We start from the raw sequence: 12,221 nt of genomic DNA, 5'->3' as shown, positions 1-12,221 counted from the left end.
ACCATGTTGGCCAGGCTGGTCTCGAACTCCGGATCCACCTGCATCAGCCTCCCCAAGTGCTGGGATTACAGGAATGAGCCACTGCGCCCAGCCAGACATGTGTCTTTTTTTTTTTCCTTCTGTAGATAACAGGGTCTCACTATGTTGCCCAGGCTGGTCTCAAACTCTTGGCCTCAAGCAATCCTCCTGCCTCAGCCTCCTAAAGTGTTAGGATTACAGGCGTGAGTCACTGAACCCGGCTTGTGTGTGTTTTTCTGCGTCTGTTGTGTGTGTCTGCCGGTAGTGGCTGTTTCCATGCATGGGATATTGTGGTAAATGTGGCTAATTCCCTGTGTGGGTGCTGCTGCTTGTGGATAAGACTGTGTCTCTGTGCATGTACATGTGTGCGCATGCCCCTCACAACCCCAACGAGAAAGCACCTGTCCACCTTCCTGGGCCGGCAGAGGGACACAGGAGACGGGATTCCAAATCACAGGCTTTTCCTCTCCGAGTATCTCTGCACTTTATTGTCCCTGCTGTAGCAATGCTCATCCTTCCTGAGAATGCCTCCTGAGGGGGCCTCAGCCAAGGCTGCCTGGAGAAGGAGCCAGTGACCCCTAGCAGGCTCTGCCACCTGAGGCCTGGGTCTTCCCCTGGGATCCTTGAATCTGGAGATGGCAGAGAGGAGGCAAGCTGGCTCTTTCCCCGATCCTCCTGGGAGAACTGCTTCTGCCCATTCTCCCACTGGTGAAACGGAGGCAGAAGAAGCGGGTCAGCAGGGTGAAGGTGGGTTTAACCTTCCTGAATGGGTTCCAGGGACACTCCACATCTGCCACATAGCCTCTTGGGCTGGACATTTTTCCTGGGCACCAGCCAGCAGCTGGAGCAGCGAGTGCCATATTTCTTGTACCTAGGGTTGGGGGACAAGAAACTGCCATTTAGGATGCAGTGGGGGCCCAGAAACTGCCACAAGGAAACCACTTTTCCCAAGAGGTAGGTGTTTTGATTTTTGCTTTCCCCGTACGCCACACTGGTTACACATGGACTGATTTGGGGACCCCCACCTCAATTCCCTCCTCCATTCTAAGGACCTGATCCCACAGGCGTTGCAGAGAGGGGTCCCATCTTCAGCGTCTCTCCAGAGCGGGGTCCTCTGGGTCTGACAGGAAGCACAGCGCCGGGGCTCTGAAGGGTCAGAGGTCAAAGGGCAGGGGTCAGAAGCCAGGCAGATGAGCTCAGGATGCCTGTGCGGGGTTGGGCATTTTGTGGGGGTCTCAGTAAAGGCCCCACCTGGCTCTAGACCAGCCCTGGGAGTTGCCAGCTCTAAGCCACAGCAAAGCCAGGAAGGGAGACAGATGGCAGCATTCCGCAGAGGAGGAAGCTGGGGGTGGGGGTGACTCAGCCCAAGTGGAGGGGGGTGGTGCAACTCCTCCTGGAGGGTCTAAATGGGGAAGCAAGATGGAGAAGGGGGGGCAGGGCGAAAGGCAGGGAAGACAGGAAATTGGCCCCCAAAATATTTATAGCTCTTGGGTTTTCAGGACTCACCCAGGGCCTCGCTGCCTGCTGAGTGGGCCTCAGTGCCTCTTGGGTGGGCTGCAGGGCCCTCAACAGCATCTGCAGGGGATTCCTGAGAGCGGCTACTACAGGGCAGGCTGCGGGGCAGACAAGGTATTAGCATTGGAGGGATCCGTAGCTTGTCCCCAGTAGCCCCCCAAAATGAAGATTTAGTATCAAGGTATCAGGCATCCCCCAAGGAGGCAACTGATACCTGAATGGCCTGGCTTTGCCTCTCATTAGTAATAATAATAATTTATTATTATTATTTTTGCAGATGGAGTCTCGCTCTGTCGCCCAGGCTGGAGTATAGTGGTGCCATCTCAGCTCACTGCAACCTCTGCCTCCTGGGTTCAAGCAATTCTTGTGCCTCAGCCTCCCGAGCAGCTGGGACTACAGGCGCGCAACACCATGCCCAGCTAATTTTTATAGTTTTATAGAGATGGGGTTTCACCATGTTGGTCAGGCTGGTCTCGAACTCCTGACCTCAAGTGATCCACCTGCCTTGGCCTCCCAAAATGCAGGGATTACAGATATGAGCTACTGTGCCTGACCTAATTATTATTATTATTATTATTTTTTGAGACGGAGTCTCGCTCTGTTGCCCAGGCTAGAGTGCAGCGGCACAATCTCAGCTCACTGCAGCTCCGCCTCCCAGGTTCACGCCATTCTCCTGCCTCAGCCTCCTGAGTAGCTGGGACTACAGGCGCCCGCCGCCACGCCTGGCTAATTTTTTTTGTATTTTTAGTAGAGACAGGGTTTCACCATGTTAGCCAGGATGGTCTCAATCTCCTGACCTCATGATCCACCCACCTCGGACTCCCAAAGTGCTGGGATTACAGGTGTGAGCCACCACGCCCGGCCAATTATTATTATTATTTGAAAAATAGTAAGCACAGGGACAGCCTGCCAGGTTCCAATCCCAGTTCTCCATGTCCTTGCTGTATGAGCCTGGACACATTATCTCCTACTCTGTGCCTCAGTTTCCTCATCTGTAAAATGGGCTTCCCAACACATTTTTTTTTTTTTTCTTTGAAAATTTTATTTATTGATTTTTAAAAAGAGATGGGAATCTGGGTAATATAGGGAGATCCTGTCTCTAGAAACATAAAAAAATTACCTAGGAGTGGTGGTGCAGGCCTGTGCTCCCACCTACTTGGGAGGCTGAGGAGGAAGGATGGCTTGGGCCTGGGAGGTCGAGGCTGCAGTGAGCCATGAATGTGCCACTGCATTTCAGCCTGGGTGACACAGCAAGACCCTGTCTCAAAAAAAAAAAAAAAAAGAAAAAAAAAGTGGGCAGGCATGGTGGCTCATGCCTATAATCCCGACACTTTGGGAGGCCAAGGTAGGTGGATCACCTGAGGTCAACAGATCGAGGCCATCCTGGCCAACATGGTGAAACCCCATCTCTACTAAAAATACAAAAATTAGCCAGGCTGGTAGTGGGCACCTGTAATCCCAGCTACTCCAGAGGCTGAGGCAGGAGAGTCGTTTGAATCCAGGAGGCAGAGGTTGCAGTGAGCCGAGATCATGTCATTGCACTCCAGCCTGAACGACAGAGTGCGACTCCAGCTCAAAAAAAAAAAATTATTGTTTTGGCAGCATAAGTTATAATTATAATTTTTATAATAACAATAAATAAGTAAAAATTAGAGATGGGGGTCTTACTACGTTGCCCAGGCTGGTCTTGAACTCCTGGGCTCATGCAATCCTCCCACCTTGGCCTCCCAAAGGGCTAGGATTACAGCTGTGAGCCACCAGGCCCAGCTTCCCAAAGTTTTTTTTTTTTTTTTAAGGGGTCAGAGTCTTGCTCTGTCTCCCAGGCTGGAGTGCAGTGGTGCCGTCTCTGCTCACTGCAACCTCTACCTCCTGGGTTCAAGTGATTCTCCTGCCTCAGCCTCCCAAATAGCTCGGATTACAGGTGCCTGTCACCACTCACGGCTAGTTTTTGAGACTGGGTCCTGCTCTATGGCCCAGGCTGGAGTGCAGTGGCGCTATCTCAGCTTAGCTTACTGAAGCCTTTGCCTCCTGAGTTCAAGCAATTCTCCTGCCACAGCCTCCCGAGTAGCTGGGATTACAGGCACCTGCTACAATGCCCAGCCTCCCGAGTAGCTGGGATTACAGGCACCTGCTACAATGCCCAGCTAATTTTTTGTATTTTTAGTAGCGATGGGGTTTCACTATGTTGGCTAGGCTAATCTTTTTTTTTTTTTTTTTGAGATGGAGTCTCACTCTGTCCCCCAGGCTAGAGTGCAGTGGCGCGATCTCAGTTCACTGCAACCTCTGCCTCCCCAGTTTAAGCAATTCTCCTACCTCAGACTCCTGAGTAGCTGGGATTACAGGCGCTTGCCACCAGGCCCAGCTAATTTTTGTATTTTTAGTAGAGATGGGATTTCACCATGTTGGTCAGGCTGGTCTCGAACCCCAGACCTCGTGATCCACCCACCTCGGCCTCCCAAAGTGCTGGGATTACAGGCGTGAGCCACCACGCACAGCCTGGCCAGGCCTTGAACTCCTGTCTTCAGGTGATCCGCCCGCCTTGGCCTCCCAAAGTGGTGGGATTATAGGCGTGAGCCACTGTGCCTGGCCTCCCCAGGCTTTTGAATGAGCCCATACACATCAAATACTGCCTGTTAACCTCTTATTGTTGTCGCTACCAACAAATAGTAGCTGTTAACATTATTGGGAAAAATCACTGCAGCTGCAGCTGCAGCCTAAACTGCAGCCTAAGCAGGGCCAGGCCTGATTCATGAGACCAGGTCTCACACTGGGAGTGGGGAGCGACTGAGTCAGAAGGGGCAGGACTGGATCTGGCACCAGCTCAAGTGGTCAACCAGAGACTGGGCCACGTGTAACGTAGGGCACGTGTGAGGGTCCACACTGACGCCAGGGAGCACCCCTACCTCCCACACTGGTGTCTGTGTTGTTACTGGGAGAAAGGGCGCCCTGGCCGGAGCCGGCCCCTACCTGTACGTGGGGATGATCTGCAGGCTGGAGTCTGGCTTTATCTGAAACTTCAGAGTCACCCCTTCGAACCCAGGGTCCAGTTTCTCAGTGCTCCGGCAGGGGTTTGGCTGTTTCCGGGGCCTTCTCTGAGGTGAGGCAGGGGGAGTCCCGGGGGGGCTGCAGGCAGTGGCCCTTTTGGTTGATCCGGGTCTGCGTGTCCTTGGAATCCCTGTCCAGCAGCAGGCGGCCCTGAGTCCCCAGAGCCATTGGGTCCCAGCAAGGCCCCAGGACCGGGGTGTCCTGCGTAGGGGACTGACCCAGCCTCTCCACTGTCTCTTGGAGGAAGCGCAGGGCGGTGACCGAGTCCTGGCATGCAGGCCAGAGGGACCTGGGGAGAAGGGCAGTGGGGTCACTTTTTCTTGGGTGACTCCTGGGTTTAGCCGGCCAGGGGGTTCCAACTTGGGCCGGCTCTTTGTGTACCCTGGGGCAGGCTACACACTCCACCTGAGGTTCAGCCATTCCTAACTCTGGGTGGAAGGTTTAAGAGTTGCAAAGTAATTGCAGCTCACCTCGCCCAGCGTGGGCCTCCCAGGCACACTCTCAGCCCTTCACATCAATCAACCCTTTACGGCACCCGTAGATCACCCAGGCAGGGACCGCCCTAGGTGACCGAGGCAGGATTTCAAGCCTCTGGCTGCAGGATGGAGAAAAAGGTTACTTTTTTTCTTTGTGTTTCTTTTAGAGACCGAGCCTCACTCTGTACCCCCGCCTGGAGTGCAGGGGCGTGATCAGGCCTCAGTGCAGCCTAGAACTCGGGCTCCAGCGATCCTTCCGCCTCAGCCTCCCGAGTAGCTGGGACTTACAGGCGCGCGCCACCACGCCGCTGGCTTGCCATAATATGATTACGATTTTTACCATTTTCATTATTACTGAGTTGCCCTCCCTAACCCCTGGATGATCCCTGGGGAGTGCCTACATCAGCCCCAGAGACATGGAATTGCATGGCCTCTGATCCCTAGATGACCCCAAGTGTCTCTGGGGACCAGAACCTCTTTGTAAGTTTCAGTAACTATTATAAAATTGCCACTTCTCGATAACCCCAGGAACGAGAGGTCACGACCCCCTGATCACTGAACCAGCTAGTGAAGTGCTAGCGGGGTCTGGGGAAGGGGTTTGGCCTTACGCACCTCCCACTGATTCTGCAGCATCCTGGGGTCCTCGGCTTCTCCTGGGAGGGGGATCCTCCCAGCGGCTCCAGGTCCAGACAGGGCGGCGCCAGCAGCTTTGCTGGCATCGTGGAGTCCGGGGCTGGCTCGGCCTCCATTGCGCCCCAGCCCAGCCCCCTCCCTAATTTCGCCCGGCCCTGTCCCGCTGGGCTCACCCGATGAAACCCACCTGGGGGGGGCGGGACCTGTGGGGTGGGAGCGCTCCTGGCCAAGGATGCGATGAGCCCCAGCTGAGAGTGACCAGCCTCGGCGGCGCCTTTCCTCTTTCTGGCTTTTTTCAGGTCATCTGCGCACCCCTGCGTGCCAAAGGCTGCCTGGACCCCACCAAATCCTTCCGCAGCTGCGGGGCGGGGCCTTCCATGCTGGCCCTACCCCTCGGAAATGGGGGCTCCCAGGCCTCTGCTTCGGATCCCCAGCGGGATCTTAGATCCCAGAGGGAGGAGAGTCGGGGGCCCAGCACAGCAGATGCAGGTTTTGGTTTTTGTTTTTTTTTTTGAGACAGGGCCTCATTCTGTCACCCCGGCTGGAGTGGAATGGCCTGATCACCGTTCCACTGCAGCCTAAATCTCCTGGGCTCAAGTGATCCTCCCACCTCAGTCTCCCGAGTAGCTGGGACCACAGGCACTTACCACCACTCTACGCTAATTTTTACTGTTTTATAGTGACAAGGTCTCGCCATGTTGCCCAGGATGGTCTTAAGCTCCTGGCCTCAAGTGATTCTCCCATCTTGGCCTCCCAAAGTGCTGGGATTACAGGTGTGAGCCACATGTAGACCCCAGATCTATCCCCCAAGGACACTCAACATGCTGGAGCCTGTGATACTGATTTATTGCAGCTCCAATCTGAGTCCACTCCTACTCACACCGATTCTCAGGGGCTTGGGGAAGGCCACCCCACTAGGGGCCTGGGCCCTGCCGGAGCCTGGACACGGGAATCTCTCCCAAGCAGGGATGTTGTCATTCGCAGGGGCTTCCACATCTCTCCCGGGCCTGTCCGCTCTCTGGGCAGGGCTGGCACTTGGCTATTCCCTCAGTCTGGGCCCTGGGGTCATGGCAATGTGTAACAGTCCAGGTGGCCATGTCAGTGGGGCTTGGGGACGTGGCCGTCCACGTAGAAGTTCCTGGTGATCTTGGGCAGGGTGAATTCCGCTCCTTCCAGCTCTGGCGTCAGCACGATCTGGCAGCCCAGCCGCGAGTTCTCCTGGAGGAGGGGGGCCATGTCTAGCATGTCGTCTTCCCTGGGGTGGTGACATGGGCAGTGTTAGCCAAGGGCAAGCTAGCTGGGTGGGTGAGGGGCCAGAGGCAGGGGAGGGAGGAAGCTGACTGAGCACAGGGGGTAGTGTGGGGGGAGGCAGCTCCCCTTCCAGGAACTGGAAATGGGGAGGACGGTGAGGGCTGTTCAGTGCTCCAGGGTGGAGCTCCCAGCTAGGCAGGGCTACCCCACTCACCTCTCCTCGGGAGGAGGCAGGAGATCCAGGTGGTCTTCACTCACATATACATGGCAGGTGGAGCAGGCCAGGGAGGCTTCACAGGCCCCTAGGGGCGGGAAGCGAAGTGGGCGCAGGTGAGTGGCAGAGTCAGGAAGGGGCCACTCTGCGAAGGGCGTAGAAGAGTAGATCTCTCTTCCACCACATGCCTCATGTCTCCCTCCCGGGCCTGCAGCCCCACTGTGTGCACCAGGCACTGTGTCATGTCCTCAATGTCCTTAGCTGGCTGTTCCCCAGTGTGTAGGGTTTACAAAGGGACATCCGGGAGGCCCCATTTCCCAGGGACTCCCTAGCAGGCTGAGATGCAGAACCATTAAAGAGTATGGACTAGGTTGCCAGGTAGCTAAGAGAGGAAAGGCCAGGCAGGCTCCCTGCAGCCTGTGAGCCCTTGCTGTGACCCTATCACGGTGCTGGGCCAATGTGTCCCCACCTCTCTGCTGCTCTTGGAGGATGGACCAGCTGACTCAGCAGTCAGTGTGGTGGGGGAAGGAATGAGGGATAAGATATTTTTTTTGAGATAGGGTCTCACTCTGTTGCCTGGCCTGGAGTGCCGTGGCTCAGTCATAGCTTACTGCCTCAACCTCCTGGCTTAAGTGATACTCCCATCCAAGCCTCCCAAGTAGCTGGGACTACAGGTGCACACCACCACAACTAGCTAATTTTTTTTTTCTTTTGTTTTTGTTTTTTTTGAGGTGGAGTTTCGCTCTCCTTGCCCAGGCTAGAGTGCAATGGTGTGATCTCGGCTCACTGCAACCTCCGCCTCCCAGGTTCAAGCGATTCTTTTGCCTCAGCCTCCTGAGTAGCTGAAATTACAGGCACGTGCCACCATGCCCAGCTAACTTTTGTATTTTTAGTAAAGACAGGGTTTCACCATGTTGGCCAGGATGGTCTCGATCTATTGACCTTGTGATCCACCCGCCTTGGCCTCCCAAAGTGCTGGGATTACAGGTGTGAGCCACCGTGCCTGACCATTCCTTTGTTTTCCTTTTTTTTTTTTAGTAGAGACCACATTTCACCATGTTAGCCAGGATAGTCTTGATCTCCTGACCTCATGATCTGCCCGCCTCAGCCTCCCAAAGTGCTGGGATTACAGGTGGGAGCCACTGCGCCTGGCCTGTAATTTTTTTTTAGAGATAAGAGTCCTGCTCTGTTGCCCAGGCTGAAGTGCAGTAGCGTGATCTTGGCTCACTGCAAGCTCTGCCTCCCAGATTCACGCCATTCTCCTGCCTCAGCCTCCCAGAGTAGCTGGGACTACAGGCGGCCGCCACCATGCCTGGCTAATTTTGTTTTTGTATTTTTAGTAGAGACGGGGTTTCACCGTGTTAGCCAGGATGGTCTCGATCTCCTGACCTCGTGATCCGCCCTTCTTGGCCTCCCAAAGTGCTGGGATTACAGGCTTGAGCCACCGCGCCCGGCCGAGACGGGGTTTCACCCTGTTAGCCAGGATGGTCTCGATCTCCTGATGTCGTGATCCGCTCGCCTTGGCCTCCCAAAGTGCTGGGATTACAGGCGTGAGCCACCACACCTTGCCAGGCCACTGACCTCTACTGGCCCAGCGCAGTGGCCCATGTCTGTAATCCCAGCACTTTGGGAGGCCGCGGCAGGTAGATCAACTGTGGTCAGGAATTTGAGACCACCCTACCCAACATGGCGAGACCTCATCTCTATTAAAAATACAAAAATTTAGCTGGGCATGGTGGCAGGCGCCTGTAATCCCAGCTACTCGGGAGGCTAAGGCAGGAGAATCACTTGAACCCTGGAGGCGGAGGTTGCAGTAAGCCAAGATCACGCCATTGCACTCCAGCCTGGGTGATAGAGTGAGACTCTGTCTCAAATAAATAAATAAACAAATGAGGCCAGGCGCGGTGGCTCAAGCCTGTAATCCCAGCACTTTGGGAGGCCAAGAAGGGCGGATCACGAGGTCAGGAGATTGAGACCATCCTGGCTAACACAGTGAAACCCCGTCTCTACTAAAAAAAATACAAAAAAACTAGCCAGGCGTGGTGGTGGGCGCCTGTAGTCCCAGCTACTCGGGAGGCTGTGGCAGCAGAATGGCGTAAATCTGGGAGGCAGAGCTTGCAGTGAACTGAGATCTGGCCACTGCACTCCAGCCTGGGCGACAGAGCGAGACTCTGTCTCAAAAAAAAAAAAAAAAAAAGAAAATCAATCTATTTCACATTCCAATCTCTGTCCTAGACTACTGGCTGCTGGATTCCAGAACAGAACTTTAGGTAGGCCTTTCATAATCCTTCCCAACATATCTTCCCCTTTAATGATAAAATCAGGATCCCTGATATATTCATTCCAAAAGCAAACCCTGTATATTTTCTTCCAGACAACCCTTCCCAAGTTGCTCATGACATAATTATATATTTACCTGTGGGATTATTGTCCCTATTAGGCCAAAATGGGTGTGAAATGACAGAGGCCTTATGTTTTTTGTATATTGCTGCCTGACGAGCAATAGGTATTTATAAAAAGGCAACACAGATTAGTGGCTAAAATGGACTGGTGAGTCTAGTATTGTCATCCACTTGACCTTAGACCAGGTCTACTTAACCTGGGGTTTAGTTTCCTCATCTATAATATGGAATAACAGTCTCTACTACTCAAGTTGTCATGAAGATTCAGTCAGTGAATATGTATTAACATAGTTAAGGCCGGGCGTGGTGGCTCAAGCCTGTAATCCCAGCACTTTGGGAGGCCGAGACGGGCCGATCACGAGGTCAGGAGATCGAGACCATCCTGGCTAACACGGTGAAACCCCATCTCTACTAAAAAAAAAAAATACAAAAAACTAGCCAGGCGAGGTGGCAGGTGCCTGTAGTCCCAGCTACTCGGGAGGCTGAGGCAGGAGAATGGCGTGAACCCGGGAGGCGGAGCTTGCATTGCAGTGAGCTGAGATCCGGCCACTGCACTCCAGACTGGGCAACAGAGCGAGACTCTATCTCAAAAAAAAAAACATAAAGACATATATATATACATGTATGTATTTTTTTCTTCTTTTGAGACAGTCTTGCTCTGCCATCCAGCCTGGAGTACAGTGGTGCCATCTTGGTTCACTGCAACCTCTGCCTCCCAAGTTCAAGTGATTCTTGTGCCTCAGCCTCCCAAGTAGCTGGGATTAGATGCATGTGCCACCACACCCCGCTAATTTTTGTGTTTCTGGTAAAGACAGGGTTTCACCATGTTGGCCAGGCTGGTCTCAAACTCCTGTCCTCAAGTGATTCACCTGCGTCGGCCTCCCAAAGTGTTAGGATTACAGGCGTGAGCCACTGCGCCTGGACAAGAAATTTCTATTATTATTTTTCTCTCAACAAATTATCAAACACCTGTTACATCCTGACAGGCAAGGCAACAGATAAGCATGAATAAGAACATGGGTCTCCAGTCTCACTGGGGGACAGATGACAAAGTAGGAAACAAAACAGCTTGGCATTGTGGCTTGTGCCTATAATCGCAGCTACTTGGGAGGCTGAGGTGGGAGGATCACTTGAACCCAGGAGTTCAAGGCTGCAGTGAGGTATGATTGCATCATGGCACTCCAGCATTGGCGACACAGCAAGGCTGTGTCTCTTGAAAAGACAAAAAAGTGAGAAGTGCTATATATCATATCACAAACTGATAAGACAGAGTAACTAGGGCATGGGTACTTCAGCTGGGCTGAGGGGAATGGGATTGTTAGGGACATGATATTTACATTGAGGTCTGAAGGATGAGAAAGAGCCAGAATGTTTGCTGGGCAAGCACTTCAGACAGAGGGAACAGCAAATGCAATGGACCCGAGGCAGGAAGGAATGAGCTGGACTGTTTGAGGAACCACAAGAAAGCCAGTGTGGGCTGGGTGTGGTGGCTCACGCCTGTAATCCGAGCATTTCAGGAGGCTGAGTGGGTGGATTGCCTGTCAGGAGTTTGAGACCAGCCTGGCTAACATGGTGAAACCCCGTCTCTACTAAAAACACAAAAATTAGCCGGGCTTGGTGGTGGGCGCCTGTAATCCCAGCTAGTCTGGTAGCTGGGGCAGGAGAATCGCTTGAACCCGGGAGGTGGAGGTTGCAGTGAGCTGAGGTGCAGTAAGCCATTGCACTCCAGCCTGGGCAACAAGAGTGAAACTCCATCTCAAAACAACAAAAAGAAAGCCAATGTGGCTAGAATACAGGGAGGAAGGGGGAAGAGAACACAAAATCCTGGGAGTCAGGAGTCCTAGTGATCTCTAATAAATGTTTAATAAATAAGAGCTTGGCACCAGATGAGGCCGTGGTAAGGGGTTTGGATTTTTAGTCCATATTTGGTGGGAAAAGCCGTGAAGAGACACACCTGATTTGTTTTTGTTTTGGACAAATGGATAATGACCTCCTTAACTCCCTGTGCCCAGTTCCTACCTTCCAGGTCCACCCCGTGGCGCTGTGCCAGGTGCAGAACATTGTCCCCGACTCTGCCGCTCACTGGGATCCGCTGGCCTGAGCGGTCTACGAACACCACGTTCACCCTGGGGACAGATGGAGGTGCGAATGCCGAACTGGATGATGGGCTCAGGGCCCGGGTAGAATCTAGGGTTAGGAAGTAGGGATTGAGGCTTGACGCACAGGTGCTCAACAGGGCAAAGCAGAAAGGGGACCGCGAGATGAAGCTACAGGGCAAGATGGGGACCAGAGGAATTCCGTGGGATGAGGAATGGGAGACTTGGCCCCCTGCACTCACACGTCCCCGGGCTGCTCGGGGCCGCCTGTCTCTTCCTCTCCTGCCGGGCGCGAGCCTGGAAAACACGGTTGGGTGAGCTGCTGCGCCGAGCCCCGCCCCGCCGGCATCTGACGGGTTAACGCTGCCCGCCCCGGGCGCCTCAGGTACCTGTCGCTTGAAACTTTCTGGTTGTCCCCGGCGCCATCCCCTCCCCCGACCCCGAAGTGCCCCCAGTTCGGTTCCACCAGGTGCCCCCGGCAGTCTGCAGCAGAACCCTGGCACTCACGCCGCCCCGGGCCATGGAGGCAGCCATGACATGCATCACGTGACCCACCGACTGAGCATGCGCC

General features: G+C 54.0%; 2 protein-coding genes across 2 annotated transcripts; both read right to left on the bottom strand.

The window, feature by feature from the left end:
- Positions 1-482: 482 nt before the first annotated feature.
- Positions 483-5,029, bottom strand: ZGLP1 (zinc finger GATA like protein 1). Its single transcript, XM_023194225.3, is given in 5 exon segments — positions 483-889; positions 1,071-1,164; positions 1,525-1,631; positions 4,501-4,655; positions 4,657-5,029. Coding segments are annotated over 5 exon segments (816 nt in total). The 5' UTR covers positions 4,999-5,029; the 3' UTR covers positions 483-771.
- FDX2 (ferredoxin 2) lies at positions 484-12,196 on the bottom strand. The gene is made up of 8 exons (XM_023194226.2): positions 12,040-12,196; positions 11,893-11,947; positions 11,574-11,680; positions 7,153-7,240; positions 4,501-6,942; positions 1,525-1,631; positions 1,071-1,164; positions 484-889 (listed from the first exon to the last, which is right to left on the bottom strand). The coding sequence occupies exons 1-5, from the start codon at positions 12,191-12,193 to the stop codon at positions 6,786-6,788; spliced, it is 561 nt and encodes a 186-aa protein (XP_023049994.1). The 5' UTR covers positions 12,194-12,196; the 3' UTR covers positions 484-889; positions 1,071-1,164; positions 1,525-1,631; positions 4,501-6,785.
- Between the last annotated feature and the right edge of the window lie 25 nt (positions 12,197-12,221).

This window comes from Piliocolobus tephrosceles, chromosome 21, assembly GCF_002776525.5.
Source record: "Piliocolobus tephrosceles isolate RC106 chromosome 21, ASM277652v3, whole genome shotgun sequence".
Classification (NCBI taxonomy): Eukaryota; Metazoa; Chordata; class Mammalia; order Primates; family Cercopithecidae; genus Piliocolobus; species Piliocolobus tephrosceles.
Note: the sequence above shows the minus strand (reverse complement) of the source record. Positions and strands in the feature narration are given on the sequence as shown.